Source organism: Piliocolobus tephrosceles, chromosome 6 (genome assembly GCF_002776525.5).
Source record: "Piliocolobus tephrosceles isolate RC106 chromosome 6, ASM277652v3, whole genome shotgun sequence".
Classification (NCBI taxonomy): Eukaryota; Metazoa; Chordata; class Mammalia; order Primates; family Cercopithecidae; genus Piliocolobus; species Piliocolobus tephrosceles.
In genome coordinates, this window is record NC_045439.1 from 112,659,147 (window position 1) to 112,676,906 (window position 17,760).

The following is a 17,760-nucleotide window of genomic DNA, read 5'->3' on the forward strand; positions in this document are numbered from 1 at the left end:
CTCCGCCTCCCGGGTTCACGCCATTCTCCTGTCTCAGCCTCCCGGGTAGCTGGGACTACAGGCGCCGCCATGTCGCCCGGCTAGTTTTTTGTAGTTTTTAGTAGAGATGGGGTTTCACCGTGTTAGCCAGGATGGTCTCGATCTCCTGACCTCGTGATCCGCCCGTCTCAGCCTCCCAAAGTGCTGGGATTACAGGCTTGAGCCACCGCGCCCGGCTAAATATTTTCATTTTTAAAAGGTAAAGAATAATCTTAAATATTCTCTTTTCTAATGTGTGGGGCTCACTGGAGAAGGATAATCACCAATGCTAAGAATAATGAATGCCCTAGAAACTACAGTTAACTTCACTGAGGAAAATGGATTAAATACTTCTCAAAAATTTTTTTTTTTTTTCCTTCTGTGTGAGGAAACATTGTGATTACTTCTAGGCAGGCCAAATAATTTTCTTGGAAGTACGATGAGTTATTTTAACGTTAATCTTAACATAGGTTTTCCTATTTTTCTTGCTAATAAAATGCTTTTGTATTACGAATCTATTTTAAAACAACAGATCAAGTAAAGTACAAGCATCTTTGAAGAGTGAAAAAATAATTTTCCAAGTAAGTAAATACAACTTTGCACTTCAAATCAGGCCTTGATTCATTAAAAAATCTTAAACTTCTCATGAGAAAAATTAACATTTAAACCACTGCTGCTTGGCCAAGCACTCCACCACACAAGAATATGAAATATCTCCTCTAAAAAAGTACAAAAAGGACAAAACCACAAATGTGGAACTTCAATTAATTTAAAGCCCCAATCAGCAAAGAATAAATCCTTCGCAGATCTAATTACCAGCGCTCTCGGAAGACCCAGGCCGACCAGCCAATCTTCCCCGTGTTTGAACAGCTTGATGAACTAGGGGACTGATGGATATCAAGTCATTTTGTTTAATTTATAAATGGATTTTCCCCTAATACTTAAATTATCATCAGTACAACACAATGAAAATGGGAACATTCTGAATGCAAAGTCTATAAGAGTCCTGGAAGGAATCCCAATGAGGAATGTCACCTCTGTTCATTCCTCTATACAATTGATCTAATTAAATACTGAGGGTAGAAAGGCAGTTTAAAATGTAGCCATTTCTGTTTTCTTTTTAGCCTTAATTTATCGTTCACATCTTTCAAGTACCTTCTGATGCTTAAAAAAAAATAAAGAAACCAAGATTTCTGCAAGTCCCTAATACTTTTAATTCTCCACAAGCTAATATTTGGAATGCCTCTGCCACAGATTTTGCTGAATAATAAATAAATGCATTACATTTAGCCATGGTAACAATAAAATGAAGAGGGTATTCCAAATCGGAAGCTTTTCCCTCCAGTAATTTGAAAGAGAAACTAAAGGAACTAGTACCTTCCACATGTATTGTTCAACTGAAATTAGATCTCTGGATTATACTTATTAAAATGTCTCCTTATTTTCAAATCTCTTCCTTATTTAATTACTGCACAGGACTGGAAGCTGCATGGAATTGTTAAATACCCTTAGACCTATTTATAGTCTCTTCACATGGGTAACTTGAGCACACTCATTTGGCAAAGGTCCTGCCCACCAACCCACACATTGGGTTTGCAATTCCCACCTGGCTCGGGGGTCTCCGACTGAGAGGAGGAAGATGCTGAGCTGGCTCCATCCTCAGCAGTGCCCTGCGACAGGAGACCCCGCCCAGGGGGGAGCTTCATGCCCAGCTGCTCAGCCATCTCCACGTGGTCTCCGGGGTGGACATAGTCAAAGACACTGCTGCCTGTCAGCTCCACCTAGAGGGGGAGAGAAAGGGTAGGAAGGAAAGGCATTACATAGGCTTCTCCATTTTCAAATTCAACACAGTGATTCAGATTCTGAGTAGAAAAGAAAATACATCCAGGTCCCAGAAACAATCCTGGTTCTGTCTTCATCTTCAAATACTTAAGGATTCTTGAGGTGAAAGAGAAAGATGTTTTCATATGTATTTATTTAGCAATTGTTACGCTCAGTTTTTTTTTTTTCCCCCCTCACACGCTGTTGTTTGCATAAAGCCAAAACATTCTGTGAAATGTGGACGAGTCTGCCTTGTATTCAACTGTTTTATCCATGCATCATCAAATACTTGCATGTTTGGTGTCAACCAGATGATTGACTGAATTCTACAGTTTTCTTATTGAGAAGTTTGGGCTTTGGATAGGAACAGCTATAGAAACAGCCAGAGATAGCAGTCGAGTATTTTCCTTAAAATACACGGATTTCCAAGATGTGTTTTTATACATATCATCTGATTTCCATGTAAATTTAAATGTAAGAAGGGCTGCTTACAAATATATGCAAAGGCATAATGTTTTCATTAAAAATTACTCATTAGCTCTATAATCGTATGAGGGATTTTCCATATAAAAGAGGTCAGCTGGGGTCTGAAGCAGCCATATATATATATATATTTTTTTTCTGCTGCAATCAGCTTGTTTTGCCTTCAATCTAATAGGATACATAGTACAAATCTCCTTGAGGGCTTTTTTAAAAAAATGTTTCATTTTGTGTACTCTTTGAATCAGGCTAACTCTAAAGGCAGAGAATGAATTTCAAATATTAGAACTGTTTCAGCCTGAAATAGAGGCACTGAGTATTTTAATGCTGTCAGGCATGACCCCTGCATCTGGGTCATGCGCCGCCTGAGGGGGCAGAAATCGCTGGTAAGGGCTGGCCTTACCTCTGTACTCCTCTAATGCTCTACGTTTTATCTCCTAAGAGTAGTGGTAATGCTCCTAACATACAACGGGGAGAGATGTGTCAGCAATAGGACAAGCAAAAGGTCTTTCCCAGGTCACTAATGGGTTTCCCGGTCCTCTGGAGTGCAATGGTTTCAGGCCAGCTATGACATACCATGGAAGCTGCCAGAGCTTCAGACTGTCACAAGTTTCTTGGTGGATATTTACCTAGAACCCCTGCCTACCTCATTTCCCTTTCCAGGATAATTTCCAGTATCCCTCCAGATTCCACCTCCGTGCCTGCACCCTTTCATGCCCAGAAGGAAGACTGGCGGTGGAAAAACTGTCACAGAGAGTGTAATAGTCAGAGCATTTCTTGTCCCCAGAACTCCAAGTCCCAGTAACATGATCACATCTACTCCCAGACTCCATTTGATTAACATCTTAACAGGCTGCAGATCTTCAACATCTATCAATTAACATAGGTATAAGTCAGAAAAACAGGAGGCTAAATTCAGTTTGGTTAATAGCTATTCCTGAAAAAGGCTCGCATAACTTTTACGGAAAAGGAGGTACTTTTCTCTTGCTATTAAATTGCACTCTCCTACTGTATCACCCAACCACTGACTATATCATTTTACAATCCCCATTTCCTCCATTTGGTATTGTTACAGAGCGTAAAGGGATTCACAGTGATCAGCTCTTACCCTCTGGGAGGGGGGGATTACATGGAAATAATCCCTTTAATGTGCGCCTTGCCTCTAAGCACTTCACACAGTAATAAATGGGTAAACTGACTTTGAGCAATTAAGAAATTAAATGAAACTAATAAAATGTATGTTTTAATATTTCTTGATGGTTATTTTGTTTGCAGATTAGTAAATATGAGGAAGTCACTCTCGTTTTGCATGGAGTCCAATTGTAGCACTTTCATAAATATTTCTGTCACTTTTCTCCAACTGATTTTTTTCTTTAATACTTCAGTGTGCCTTTTGGCACCGACCATAGATTGTGATAGGATGACAACACAAATGGGAGATAAAATAGATTTTTTTAGGGGAGCTGGTTATTGAATATTCATGTAAACCAGTCTTACAGAGAGCAGAAACTGGCCACTCTCTCCACATCCTGATTTGCTTGGATGTGCAGATACTTCCTTCCCATAAAATAATGTCTGGAGTATGGCACATCTAGGGCAGGACTGAGTATCGATGTGCCACAGAGCACTAGGGCAGGGTGATGACTTGTTTTCCCTGTGGCCTCATGGGATTTCTCACCAATATACCTCAAAGCTTAATGATGAGGGCGAGGTAGGCACTGAGAGTTTGACATTAACATAGTGTTTATATGTATACTGTAGTTAAGGCCGCGCAGTGTGGAGGAAAGCCCCACTACTTGGAGTCATAACCTGACTTCAAGATCAGAATCTTCCTCCTCAGCTGTGTGATCTTGGACAATTAATTTAACCTCCCTGGGCTTCAGTTTACTCTTCTAAAAGTGGCAGCATTGCTGCTCTGCAGGGCCCTAGGAGAACCACCCACATTGTATTCCACATGGATGCTCCCCTGGAGTTTTGTTTCTTGGGAATGGTGCAAGGCTGTGGCCCTGAGAGCTGGGAAGAAAACAAGACTTGGTTTACCTGCCTCTCAGCCTAATTTTGAAAATCCAACGAAACTATGCAGAAGGAATCACTTTGTGAGAAATAAGCACCACAAACACGTCTTGTTGTTGTTGCTGTTTGGTGGATCAGGATGAATGACATGAAGAAATGTATATTATTGTGTACCTTTGTTTCCTCACTTTGGGACATCACTGTACAGCAGGGGTGATACATGCTTTCAGCCTTAATAACAATACTGGCAGTTACCTACTATGTGCAAAAAGTATTAATTTTTGTGCTTTGCTTTGATTAATCCTCATAACAATCTTTTGAACTGGTATGATCATGTCCCGTTTACAAAAGAACTTGAATACTGGAAAAGGCCAAGGGTGGAAACAGAATTTGGTTCAAAGCCCACTTGACCTATCACCCCTCAGGTAGTAGCACTGGTAGCCATAGAGGCTAAGCAGAGACCTCTGAATTCCCCTGTGCTTCAGCTTGCTTTATTCAGGAAAGAACACTGAGCACCATGAAGGGAGGAGGCTGAGGGCAGGCAGCCTGCCAATCCCCTGGAGCTGGAGATGTTTTGCCATGGAACTCTCGGGCCAAAACAAGGCACTAAAGGAGGTACACTAAACCAAAATAGAGGTAGGATTAGACAAAGGTCAACTTATATATGCACCTGAGTCGTCATCATCATTATCATCACATCTTACATGTATCTAACACTTTCAACATTTCTCATACTGCTTTGACTTCATTTCACTTAAATTTTAGAGCCAGAAGACACCTTAAAAACCATCTTTTAATATCTCCTTACTTAATGGGAAAAAGCCCTACAGTTCTGAGAAGTTCAAATGCATGTTCAAGTTTACCCAGCTGTTTAGTGGTAGAAACAGGGCTGTGAGCCCAACTGTCTAATTCTCAGTCCACCACTTTTCCCACTAAACCCTTGTCTGATTTTTTTTTCTCTCTTATGGATACTCACCAGGTGAGACAGACTAGAACTCATGTTTCCTGCCACTAAATTCTGTGCCTCAAAATAGACTACAGACAGCAAGACGGATAATTTTTTGCTTGATGAGCAGACATTACTTCATGTTAGCTTCAGGTTGGAAAAACAAATAAAGCTCCAATCCAATGCTAATTAGGTACCTTTAAATCTTCAGTTACCACCTCTTCCAAAACATGTGCCTGCTGAGAACTAGGACTAGTCTGTTATATTTAGTAGCTATAGTACACATGTTTTGTTGAATGAATAAAGAATGGATATTTACGCCTGAAAAAAATTTTCTTGTACTTGATTTGGAAAAGTTTAAGTTGGTTCTTTTATGTTACTATAATGGCATTGTAATGATAACATTATTTACTCCTTAAAATGTATTATTATATAGCATCATAATATATTTATTCACATTAAGTCCTTGAGCTTAACTGAGGATGGGATTGTGTAAGTGCCAGGAAGGGACAGGTTTTAAGAAACTCTTTAAGAGAACAGTGTCCATCTTTCATAATCCACTTGTTTCCAATCTATGGCAAAACTCTGTTTAACTGGTTAGTTTCCAGTGTTCACACCCTTATGTCCTCAGGATCTGATCTGTAACATAGTTCCATAAAAATTAATATTTGTTCGTAACTCTCCCTTCAAATCACCAATAGTAGAAATTTAGAGAAATTTCATTTTATGTTAATTATCGGTCCTATCTTCAATCCTTAATTGTGATCTAATGGAAAAGTAGAGCTTTCCCCCTTCAATAATGTGTTCTTCTGATTAGTGCAAATTGCATTCTAAGGCAACTGTGAGAACTTCAAAAATTCATGTTCTGTTTATGAAACTCAAGATAACAGACCCATTGATCTTTGAACTGTTTCTCTAGCAGAAGAAGAAGGAAGCATGACTGTTTCCAACTTCACCCACTTGGTCTAACTTTACTACAGCTGAATAACTCTAGAAGAGAACTTACTCTCTCATGTTGCTAGGTGTATTACAAAACAGCTGAGAATGCATCAGGGGCAGCAAATAGGCAACAAGTAATAAATAATCACATCCAGAAACAGGATTTTGTTTAAACTCTTTTTTCCTGCCTTTGGCCCAGTGTTACCATAGATTCCTTCAGGACAAGCCATAGTCACTTGTGCCATCCAGCATATCCTATAGTCAAGCTAAACCACACAGCCTAGGACAAGCCATAGTCACTTGTGCCATCCAGCATATCCTATAGTCAAGCTAAACCACACAGCCTATGTCAAATTTATTTCACATTCTGTTAGCTTGCATGTAATTTGCACACTAGACACAGCTGATTTGGTAACTCTGAAGTTTCCTGGAAAAAAATGTAAATATATTATACAGTGGTTTGAGTTGACTTTTCCATGTCAGGTCACTGTACCCTGCTGGTAGATAGGATGGGGGACTAATTTGTCTTTTCATACATCAAGCAAGCATGTCAATAGCCTTTGCTTGGCCCCCTGGAGTGAGCAATACTTTTTGACTAGAGTGATGTACTAACAGTGCAACTCATTGAATTCAGTGCTTCTTTGATTGGAGGGGTTTGGTGCAGATGAGGAGTAGGCAGTGATCTTGTAAGTCATCTCCATATTGGAACAACCTAAGAGAATACTTTGATAAAGAAAGGCCATACAACTGTTTTCAAGATATTTCTTTCTTTTAGACTATTTCAGTCTTAGAAGCAATACAAAGTTGATTTTTATCAATAGAAAGGGTCATTTAAAACCTATTTAAGGTAGAATGTCATAAACCTTTTGTAAGGCTGCTATTAAAAAATACTTTGAGGGCATTGAGGTTACCGCAGGGGCTCTTAGTTAACCTCTTTCTCAGGAGTCCTTCTGCATCCAGGCTCCACTCCCTTAGGGAATGCTAGTAGTATCTGAATAAAAGGCCATTCCTGAGAGAGGACTCTGTTTGTGGTAAGTGGCCCAGAAACGAAACTCCCAGGTGAGGCTTTCAGATCTACCCCAGAGACCCTGACATCCCGGTTAGAAAATCCTGCCCCAGGATGAGGTGGAAGTTCTATCTCGCCACAGCAGGTCAGGATTTGTATTTTTTTTTTTGGGGGGGGGGGGTCACATTTATATTATTGAAGGATAATAAAGTGATAAGAGAATAAAATATGATAAGATATGACAGCTTGATTAGCATAGGTTTTCTTTGGATTTACTGGTATCTTAATGCCATCTTCATAACTTTCTACATGTTACAGAATTCCACTGAATATTTATGAACTGTTTTGACAGAAACTTGATGTTCTTTACTGCTCTGTCTCATTCTATGTATTTGCTGACTTATCTAAAGAAAAACGCATAAAAGCATTGGGTCTGTTACAGAAATACGTGTATAAATTAGTAGAACAAGAAGAAAGGTTCTATATCAGAACGATGAGATAGAATGAAAAATCCTTCCAGTGTCATCAAATAAGAACACGAATCCACTCTCTTTCTACAGATACGTTAACAGAGGCTTCCCTTAGAAGAATTTTAGCTAAAAGATACCACATCATGTGTTTATTTTATCTTCAAAAATGAACATTTTGACTCCCTTGGGAATCCATGAAGTACATTTTTTTTGTTTTACATACATTTTTCTATCACCCCTGGCGTGCCTGACTTGAGAATTCCAACAGCAGCTCCCAAAGAGACACTGCATATGGGAGGCTGAGGCAGGAGAATTGCTTGAGCCCAGGAGGCAGAGGTTGCAGTGAGCTGAGATCACGACATTGCACTTCGGCCTGGGCGACAAGAGTGAGACTCCGTCTCAAAAAAACAAAAACAAAAACAAACCCCCCAAAAAACAAAAACAAGAGATACTGCATAACTAGTTCCGAACTTTGATTAAGATGTGCCAGAAGATAATTCCAGGGGATCATTGGATCTCCTAGTGCTCAGAGAAGAAAAAGAAAAAAGCAGACTGTCGGGGAAATAGAGTCAAAGAGGAAATAAAGAACAAACTGCAGCTACTAATTGAGACGGGCACAGTTATTTGGAAGTCAGCACGTTTAAATACTTCTAGAAATAGTCTGTGTATAAAACAGATCCACACACTCTTTGAAGGTCTCCCCCATTTTTGTTCTAAGAATAAATCATATGCTGTATTTCATTCTTTCTTGTAATCTTAGATCAGGTATACCTCCATCACACCATACTATGGAAGCAGTGGTTTTAGAACAGTATTGATGTGTCAATATCCTTTTCTTTTCCTTAAGAGACATCAGTTAAAAGAAGAACCTAGAGAATGCCTTAATACTGCGGGGATATTACATCACAGGAATGAGCCCAGGGATTTGTGAAAGTGACTAAATCAAGAGATTTTAAAACCTTGTTTTACAAGGTTCCTATAGTTTTAAATTTTTCAAGTGTCTGTAGGGGAGAAAAGGCCAACTTTTTAGTGTTTATCACAGTGCTGAGAAGGAAAAAGGATGCCATTAGAGGTTACATCATAGCAAAAAGTGAAACGATGCCAAGAAAGAAACATTAACAATCTTAAAAGTAACTGAAGTCAGTCTCCTTTTTTCTGGAGATCAAATGAATAGTAAGATGTCACTTTCAAAGCTTCTTCATTACCTTGGTGATAAGGACACCAATCAACATAAAATACTTGATATTGGCATAGTTAATCCATTATCCTCAAATTTTACATGTTTCAGTATTTGTCATTTAAAGCTGGATATGTGTTGAGATGCGTGTTATGCATAGCCAGACTTCAGTATCAATACATCTCAATTTTTGTTATTGTTCTCATAGTGAATTTTGTCCTTCCTCTTTGGTTACATGAACAAGAAAGAGTGGAAAATGCCTGCAAGATTGCAATTTAAATATTTCCCTGATTCTAAACAGCCATTTTATTTTGAGACAGGGTCTCGCCCTGTCACCCAGGTTGGAGTGCAGTGGCGTGATCTCAGCTCTCTGCAACCTCCGCCTCCTAGGCTCAAGCGATCCTCCAGTCTCAGCCTCTGGAGTAGTTATTTGGGATTATAGGTATGAGCTACTGTGCCTGGCTAAATTTTTTTGTATTTTTAGTTAGAGAATAGGGGTTTTGCCATGTTGGCCATGCTGGTCTCAAACTGCTGGCCTCAAGTGATCGGCCTGCCTCAACCTCCCAAAGTGCTGGGATTACAGGCATGAGCCAGCTCGCCAGCCCAGCTTTTATATTTTAAGGAAAGGTAACTGGATTAGGAAAACTATAATAATTCTGGGAATGATTTTTCCATTTATGTTTTGAAAGCTACAAAGTAATTTTACTCTGGTCACAGTAAAATAATGTGGTTTATATGACTAAAACCTCAGATATGCTTAATGCACCCATATAACAATTACACACCCAAATAATAATAAATAGTAAAATGCACAAATCATACAATTAGTCATTCCTGAGTGTTTTCAAAGGCGCTACTGTATAGTGGAAGATCAGCAACAGCGCTTCCCACCAGGAGTTGAGTCACAATGTTTAACTGATACTGTTGGGTGAAAAAACAACAGCAAAACCAGAAAGATTTAACAAAGATAATTTGTTTGTACACCTCAAGAACTCTTTAAGAGAAAGCAAAACCAAAGGAGGATCTTGCTTGGACTGCAGCATCATGTTAATGCTGTCACTGCTGTATTTGAAACAACTGGCTCTCCTTCTCCATGTCCCCATGAGGGGCCTTCAAAAATCTTATCTAATGGGTTGATAGGTGCAGTAAACCACCATGGCACAGGTTTACCTCTGTAACCTGCACATCCTGCACATGTACCCCAGAACTTAAAAAAAAATCTTAGAAAACCACAAAGTATCCTAAAATATTTTAGCCACTGTAGAATATCGGTGGTTAGCCCACGTTAAGAAATTACTTGGGGAGTTAATCCAATAGGAGAACAAGAAGGAATAAAATTCTTCATGCCATGATTAATCCTCCCGAATACCATGTGGGCACCATGGCCATGGTGCATAATTTATTTCTAGTGAATTACCATAAGAAAAAGGCCTAATATACTGCTATTTTTATTTTGGCTATTGTAACTACTAACTGTGGTAGTGTTTGAGGTTATCTTCTATGAAAGCAAGTCAATACCCTGAACACTCTCTAGGCGCTATTTTAAAGGAATAAGTTAAATTCACAACTGTTTAATAACAGACTGAGTTAGTCTCGGATAGAGAATGTAAATAGAACTGGCATGTAGAAAAAAATGGGTCAAAAGAAATGACTCATTCCAGAGGCTAAAAGCCTGCCTGTATATCTTAGGGTATTTTGAGAGGACTATGGTGGTGGTGACGGAGCAAACCCTTTTGAGAACCTGATAGGTTCTATGTCTTGTCTCACCAGACAATGCTATAATCACACACATGTAATCTGGCGTTTTACTTCAGGAGCTTCAGGCACCTTTGCTGTTTATCCAGGAATAGTCTTTAGAGCTGTGCTGCCCAATATGGAAGGCGCGAGTCAGGTGTTGCTACTGAGCGCTTGGAATGTGGCGGCTCTGATTTGTAATATGCTATAAGTATACATTAACACTAGATTTTAAAGACTTTGTACAAAAATATAAAGAATGCAAACCGTCATATGTTTTATATTGATTCCATGTTAAAATAATATTTTAGATATGTGAAACTGAATAAAATAGCAAATCATTAAAATTCTTCTCACTTGTTTATACGTTTTAAAATGTAGTTACTAGGAAAATTTAAAATTACCCATGTGGGTTTGCAATATGTTTCTGTTGAACAGTGATGACCTAGAAGCGAGAATTCTTGGAGTAGAACATGAAAATGACATGAAAGGGAAGAGGTATGAGATAGTAAAAGATAACAGAAATAAATGTCCATGGAATAAAAGAACTGAAATAGTACATTTAATTAGTCAATCATATATTTATTGATCATTTACTCTCTCTGTAACACACTGTATTTGGGATTTTAGGAATTACAAGACACATTACAACTCAGCACCTGCCCCCAAGTAGCTTACAGTCCACTTTGGAGAGATAAGAAAAACACATACAAAGTCAAATAATATGAGAAAAATAGATGACAACACAATGTAGTAGACGATTAATTTTTGACATGAGTACTGTAGATCAGTGCCTCTCAAATTTCTCCAGATTCTTTAGAATTTCCTTAAAATGCAGCATGGACTCCCAGAGATTCTGGCTCCAGAGATCTGGGGTAGGGGCCAACTTTCTGCATTTAGGAAGCTCCGGGGTAATGCTGAACCTGCTAGTTCATGATTCACACATTGAGTAGCACTAGTATGTCTGCACCCAGAGGTGGTTGTGAACCAAAAGTATCTGGGACAGCAACTCCCATTCTGACTCCTCACAGAAAAGAATGAGAAAGGACAGGTGGCTTGGATGAAAAGATGGGAGCAATCCAGGATACAATAGCGTTTTAACTGCACTGGAGCTTATAAGAGCAGGGGTGGTATATTACACTGTTCTTGGATTAAGCCTAGGATGTTGGGGAAGCATTAGGCAGAGGTTCAATAAACACTAAGTGATTGATTTAGGCCCTAAAGAGATAGATCCATGCTAGTGTTCATTAACCGTTTTCCCCTTCCTTTTAAAATACTCAAGAACAGGTTCAAGTAATCATTTATAGGAAATGTCATATCTCATTTTTCTTCTCAGGTTGGTACCTCAAGGACAATTGTCTCATTGTAGACATAGGCCTAGATAATTGGCACACTTTGAGCTAACTTCTTGTCCTACATATTTAAGCCCTGGACCCATGATTTTTCTCTCATTTGTTCCTGTATATGCCACACTGGAATGATCTCAGTTTACGATGGATGATTTTTTTTTTCCCCTAATAGGTGAACACAAGACCTATGGTGTATTTTGGAATTTTAATTAATTAATTAGAGACAGGATTTGCTCTGTTGACCACACTTTGGAATCTTTTTTTTTTTTTTTTTTTTTTTTTTGAAGTTTAATTCTGAAGAATTTATTTGTAAGTCTTTTTAGGCAGTGGGTTTGAGTGTTAACTTTAAAAAAAAACCTTTAAAATGATTTTTAAAGATTTTTGTTGCTACAGAGTAAATGTATATATTCATGGGGTGCACATGATGTTTTGCTACAGGCATGCAATGTGAAATGAGCATATCACAGAGAATGGGGTTGCAATTCCCTCAAGCATTTATCCTTTGAGTTACAAACAATGCAATTACTGAATGTCACCTTTTATGGAAAAGGTCTGTTCAAAGTCATCATGTTTTTTGTTTGTTTTTTTAAATTATACTTTAAGTTCTGGGATACATGTGCAGAACATGCGGGTTTGTTACAAAGGTATACACGTACCATGGTGGTTTGCTGCATTCATCAACATGTCATCTACATTAGGTATTTCTCCTAATGCTATCTCTCCCCTAGCCTCCCACCTGCTGGCTGTCCCGGGTGTGTAATGTTCCCCTCCCTGTGTCCATGTGTTTTCATTGTTCAACTCCCACTTATAAATGAGAACACGTAGTATTTGGTTTTCCGTTCCTGTGTTAGTTTGCTGAGAATGACGGTTTCCAGCTTCATCCGTGTCCCTGCAAAGGACATGAACTCATCATTTTTATGGCTGCATAGTATTCCATGGTGTACATGTGCCACATTTTCTTTATCCAGCCTATCTTTGATGGGCATTTGGGTCAGTTCCAAGTCTTTGCTATTGTGAATAGTGCCGCAGTAAACATATGTGTGCATGTGTCTTTATAGTAGAATGATTTATAATCCTTTGGGTATATCCCCAGTAATGGGATTGCTAGGTCAAATGGTATTTCTGGTTCTAAATCCTCGAGGAATCGCCACACTGTCTTCCACAATGGTAGAACTAGTTTATACTCTCACCAACAGAGTAAAAGCATTCCTATTTCTCCACATCCTCTCTAGGATCTGTTGTTTCCTGACGTTTTAATAATTGCCATTCTATCTGGTGTGAGATGGTATCTCATTGTGGTTTTGATTTGCATTTCTCTAATGACCAGTGATGTTGAGCCTTTCTTCATATGTTTGTTGGCTGCATACATGTCTTCTTTTGAGAAGTGTCTGTTCATAGCCTTTGTCCATTTTTTGATGGTTTTTTTTTTTTTTCTTCTTGTAAATTTGTTTGAGTTCCTTGTAGATTCTGGATATTAGCTCTTTGTCAGATGAACTGATTGCAAAAATTGTCTCCCATTCTGTAGGTTGCCTGTTCACTCTGATGGTAGTTTCTTTTGCTGTGCAGAAGCTCTTTAGTTTAATTGGATCCCATTTGTCAATTTTGGCTTTGTCACCATTGCTTTTGGTGTTTTAGTCGTGAAGCCTTTGCCCATGCCTATGTCCTGAATGGTATTGCCTAGGTTTTCTTCTAGGGTTTTTATGCTTTTAGGTCTTACATTTAAGTCTTTATTCCATCTTGAGTTAATTTTTGTATAAAGTGTAAGGAAGGGGTCCAGTTTCAGTTTTCTGCATATGGCTAGCCAGTTTTCTCAACACCATTTATTAAATAGGGAATCCTTTCCCCATTGCTTGCTTTTGTCAGGTTTGTCAAAGATCAGATGGTTGTAGATATGCAGCATTATTTCTGAGACCACTGTTCTGTTCCATTGATCTGTATATCTGTTTTGGTACCAGTACCATGCTGTTTTGGTACTGCAGCCTTGTAGTATAGTTTGAAGTCAGGTGGCATGATGTCTCCAGCTTTGTTCTTTTTGCTTAGGATTGTCTTGGCTATATGGGCTCTTTTTTTGGGATAGAGACATGAAAAACCCTTCAAAAAATAAATGAATGCAGGAGCTTGTTTTTCCTTGAAAAGATTAACAAAATAGACTACTAGCCAGACTAATAAAGAGGAAAAGAGAGAAGAATCAAATAGATGCAATAAAAAATGATAAAGGGGATATCACCAGTGATCCCACAGAAATACAAACTACCATCAGAAAATACTACGAACACTTCTATGCAAATAAACTAGAAAATCTAGAAGAAATGGTTAAATTCCTGGACACATACACTCTCCCAAGACTAAACCAGGAAGAAGTAGAATCCCTGAATAGACCAATAACAAGTTCTGAAATTGAGGCAGTAATTAATAGCCTACTAACAAAAAACAAACAAACAAACAAACAAAAAAAAAACCCAGTACCAGATGGATTCACAGCTGAGTTCTACTAGAGGTACAAAGAGGAGCCCGTACCATTCCTCCTGAAACTGTTCCAAACAATAGAATAAGAGGAACTCCTCCCTAACTCATCTTGATACCAAAACCTGGCAGAGACACAACAACAACAACAACAAAAAAAAAAAAAAAAAAAAGAATTTCAGGCCAATATCTCTCATGAACATCGATATGAAAATCCTCAATAAAGTACTGGCAAACCAAATCCGGCGGCACATCAAAAAGCTTATCTACCACGATCAAGTTGGCTTCATCCCTGGGATGCAAGGCTGGTTCAACATACACAAATCAATAAATATAATCCATCACATAAACAGAACCAATGACAAAAACCTCATTATCTCAATAGATAAAGGCCTTCGATAAAATTCAATACCCCTTCTTGCTAAAAATGCTCAATAAACTAGGTATTGATGGAATGTATCTCAAAATAATAAGAGCTATTTATGACAAACCCACAGTCAATATCACACTGAATGGGCAAAAGCTGGAAGCATTCCATTTGAAAACTGGCAAAAGACAAGGATGCTCTCTCTCCTGTTCAACATAGTATTGGAAGTTCTGACCAGGGCAATCAGGCAACAGAAAGAAATAACGGGTATTCAAATAGGAAGAGAGGAAGTCAAATTGTCTGTCTGCAGATGACATGATTGTATATTTAGAAACCCCACTCAGGAGGCTGAGGCAGGAGAATGGTGTGAACCCAGGAGGCGGAGCTTGCAGTGAGCTGAGATCGCACCACTGCACTCCAGCCTGCATGGAAAAAAAAAAAAAAAAAAAAAAAAAAAAAAAAAAAAGAAAGAAGAGAAAGAAAGAAAGAAAAAAAGAAAATCCCATCATCTCAGCCCCAAATCTCCTCAAGCTGATCAGCAACTTCAGCAAAGTCTCAGGATACAAAATAAATGTGCAAAAATTACAAGCATTCTTATACACCAATAATAGACAGAGACCCAAATCATGAGCGAACTCCCATTCACAATTGTTACAAATAGAAGAAAATACCTAGGAATACAACCTACAAGGGATGTGAAAGGCCTCTTCAAGGACAACTACAAACCACTGTTCAAGGAAATGAGAGAGGACACAAGCAAATGGAAAAACATTCCATGCTCATGGATAGGAAGAATCAATATTGTGAAAATGGCCATACTGCCCAAAATAATTTATAGATTCAATGCTATCCCCATCAAGCTACCACTGACTTTCTTCACAGAATTAGAAAAAAACTACTTTAAATTTCACATGGAACCACACTTTGGAATTTTTAATCTCGCTTCTTTCTTCTCCCAGTAGGGTTGTTGTCTTTTTACTCAACCACAAGTCCAACAACAGTGGTGCTAACCAACTTTTCTTCCTAGGGCAGGCAGAAAGAGCTCAAGGTGAAGAGTATTTCAGTAATGCTCTTTTAACTGGGCAACCACAAAACCTCAACCTGTGTGATCTACTATCCCAACACCAAATACCTTGTCTAACTGCGCATTTCCATGCCATCTAGATACGTTGGTATGGCTTAGTAACTGAAAGAATCTTTCAAAGTTTTGCTTTAGGTTGTGAACCAACAGCCGGCTACCAAAAACCTTGCTTCTGTAAGACAGCACTGATACATTGGAAATCAGCCAGAAAAATCACCTATAGGGTTGTGCCTTCTGAATTTAATTAAATTTACCAATTCATTTTTACAAGCTTTACATGTGGTTATCAAAACCTTCCAGTTTTACCAAACCCCTTCAGTTTTGCTTTAAAAGCCAAGAGAAGAGCAAAAATGCATTGGTTAAGAAAGGTTGGGAGTGGGTGGGAAGAGAGGGGTGAAAACTTATCAAAAGTAAAATTGGATTAAGAGTCAATCAAAATCCAACTGTGAATTTATCATTTCAATGAATTTCAATGAATGGTTTAAAATCTGTTTGAAATCTATTTGAAAATGAATATGTAATAATATAGACATATCTCCTTTTCAAAGCCAGTATTGTCAGATGTATTCTGAGCATTATAATTCATGAACAGAGTAGATGACTATTTGAAAAGTATTAAAATGAGCTGACTTTTCAATACAAGTGTCTTCACAATAAGTTTTCCTATTCTGGGCAATTCAGAAATGTAGACAATTGTGGTAGAAAAATAATATGTATTGTAATATTCATTGTACAGTAGTAGTGTAGTAAGTGGCAATTCTGGACATTACAAGAGACACAAGGATTATTTTCTGTGATTGCACAGAGAATACTTGGATTTCTTGTGAAGCTTTTGCATTGGAAATGAGATTCATCAGTCTGAACGGGGCAGGGTTAGAGCCCTTAGCAACATGCTTATTTTGTAGAAGGTCACTCAATAATAACTTCCTCTGCCCTCCAAGCTTATTAAGACTGACTGGCATATATTAATGAAAACACCTGATTCTCCAACCATAAAACCCAGACAAAGACTTTATTTTAATATTAAGGAAGGAACCCTTAATTAGCAGGGTTTCAAAAATGTCAGCTTCTTCTATTAGCTGTTCTGGTCCATCAAAGCCATAATCCCTACTGTCAAATTTCATCACATGATAGACAGTTTGCCGGCTGTCTTTTTTTTTTTTCCCTTTTACTGATCATACTGACTGAAGCTTTTTTTTTTTTAAAAAAAAATTATTTTGCCATCACATTTAACAACACATTGTGTATTTTCTTGTTATTCTCTTTATATTACTCTTCGCTTTCAAAGACTCTTAACACATGTCAGCTAAAAAGGTGGGGGAAACACTGAAGAAACATAAGTATTACATGTGAATACATATGCATTCTTAGGCGTATAATTAAGGACTCTTGGAAGACCTGGGCTTGCTGGTATTGATTGCCTTTGAGAGTATGTAAATGTGCTGTCCGAAAACAGAGACAAATAAAAGAGTCTCATAGATGATTTCCCATTTTTGATGTGTCAAGGAGAAGGGGAAGAATTCGGCAGAAGAACTCGGGATATTTTAAGATAAACATTAATTACTATTAACCATCAGTGCACCTGCCTGTTGCAAGGAATTCATTAGAGCGTCTATGGCTTTGCGTTGCCCTCCAGAAACAAGATAAAATGACTGCATCTAGCAGGACAGAATAAATACATATCTCTTAAAGTATTTGTGTTTTTAATCTGATTCAAAACATTTACTGTTGATTAAACCCTTTTGCAAATGGAAAATTTTATGCAATCCATACCAAGAGGGATAGAAAAACACAAAACAAAATCAAAACAAGGATGACTCAAGGATTTACGGGCAACTTTTGTGAAGACTAAACTGCAGCTCTTTCTTTATCCATAAAAGAACAAGGAAGCCTCAG

General features: G+C 38.2%; 2 protein-coding genes across 6 annotated transcripts in view; one reads left to right on the forward strand and one right to left on the reverse strand.

The window, feature by feature from the left end:
* EGLN3 (egl-9 family hypoxia inducible factor 3) overlaps positions 1-17,760 on the forward strand; it is a 321,937-nt gene that overhangs the window by 271,019 nt on the left and 33,158 nt on the right. The gene's annotated exons all lie outside the window — the stretch shown is intronic.
* The window catches only part of NPAS3 (neuronal PAS domain protein 3), an 865,020-nt gene that overhangs the window by 127,128 nt on the left and 720,132 nt on the right, over positions 1-17,760 (reverse strand). For all 5 annotated transcript variants that reach the window (XM_023227274.3, XM_023227273.3, XM_023227272.3 and 2 more), the window contains one exon: positions 1,625-1,799. In XM_023227274.3, the coding sequence (XP_023083042.1) occupies positions 1,625-1,799 (175 nt within the window). The remainder of the gene's footprint in view (positions 1-1,624; positions 1,800-17,760) is intronic.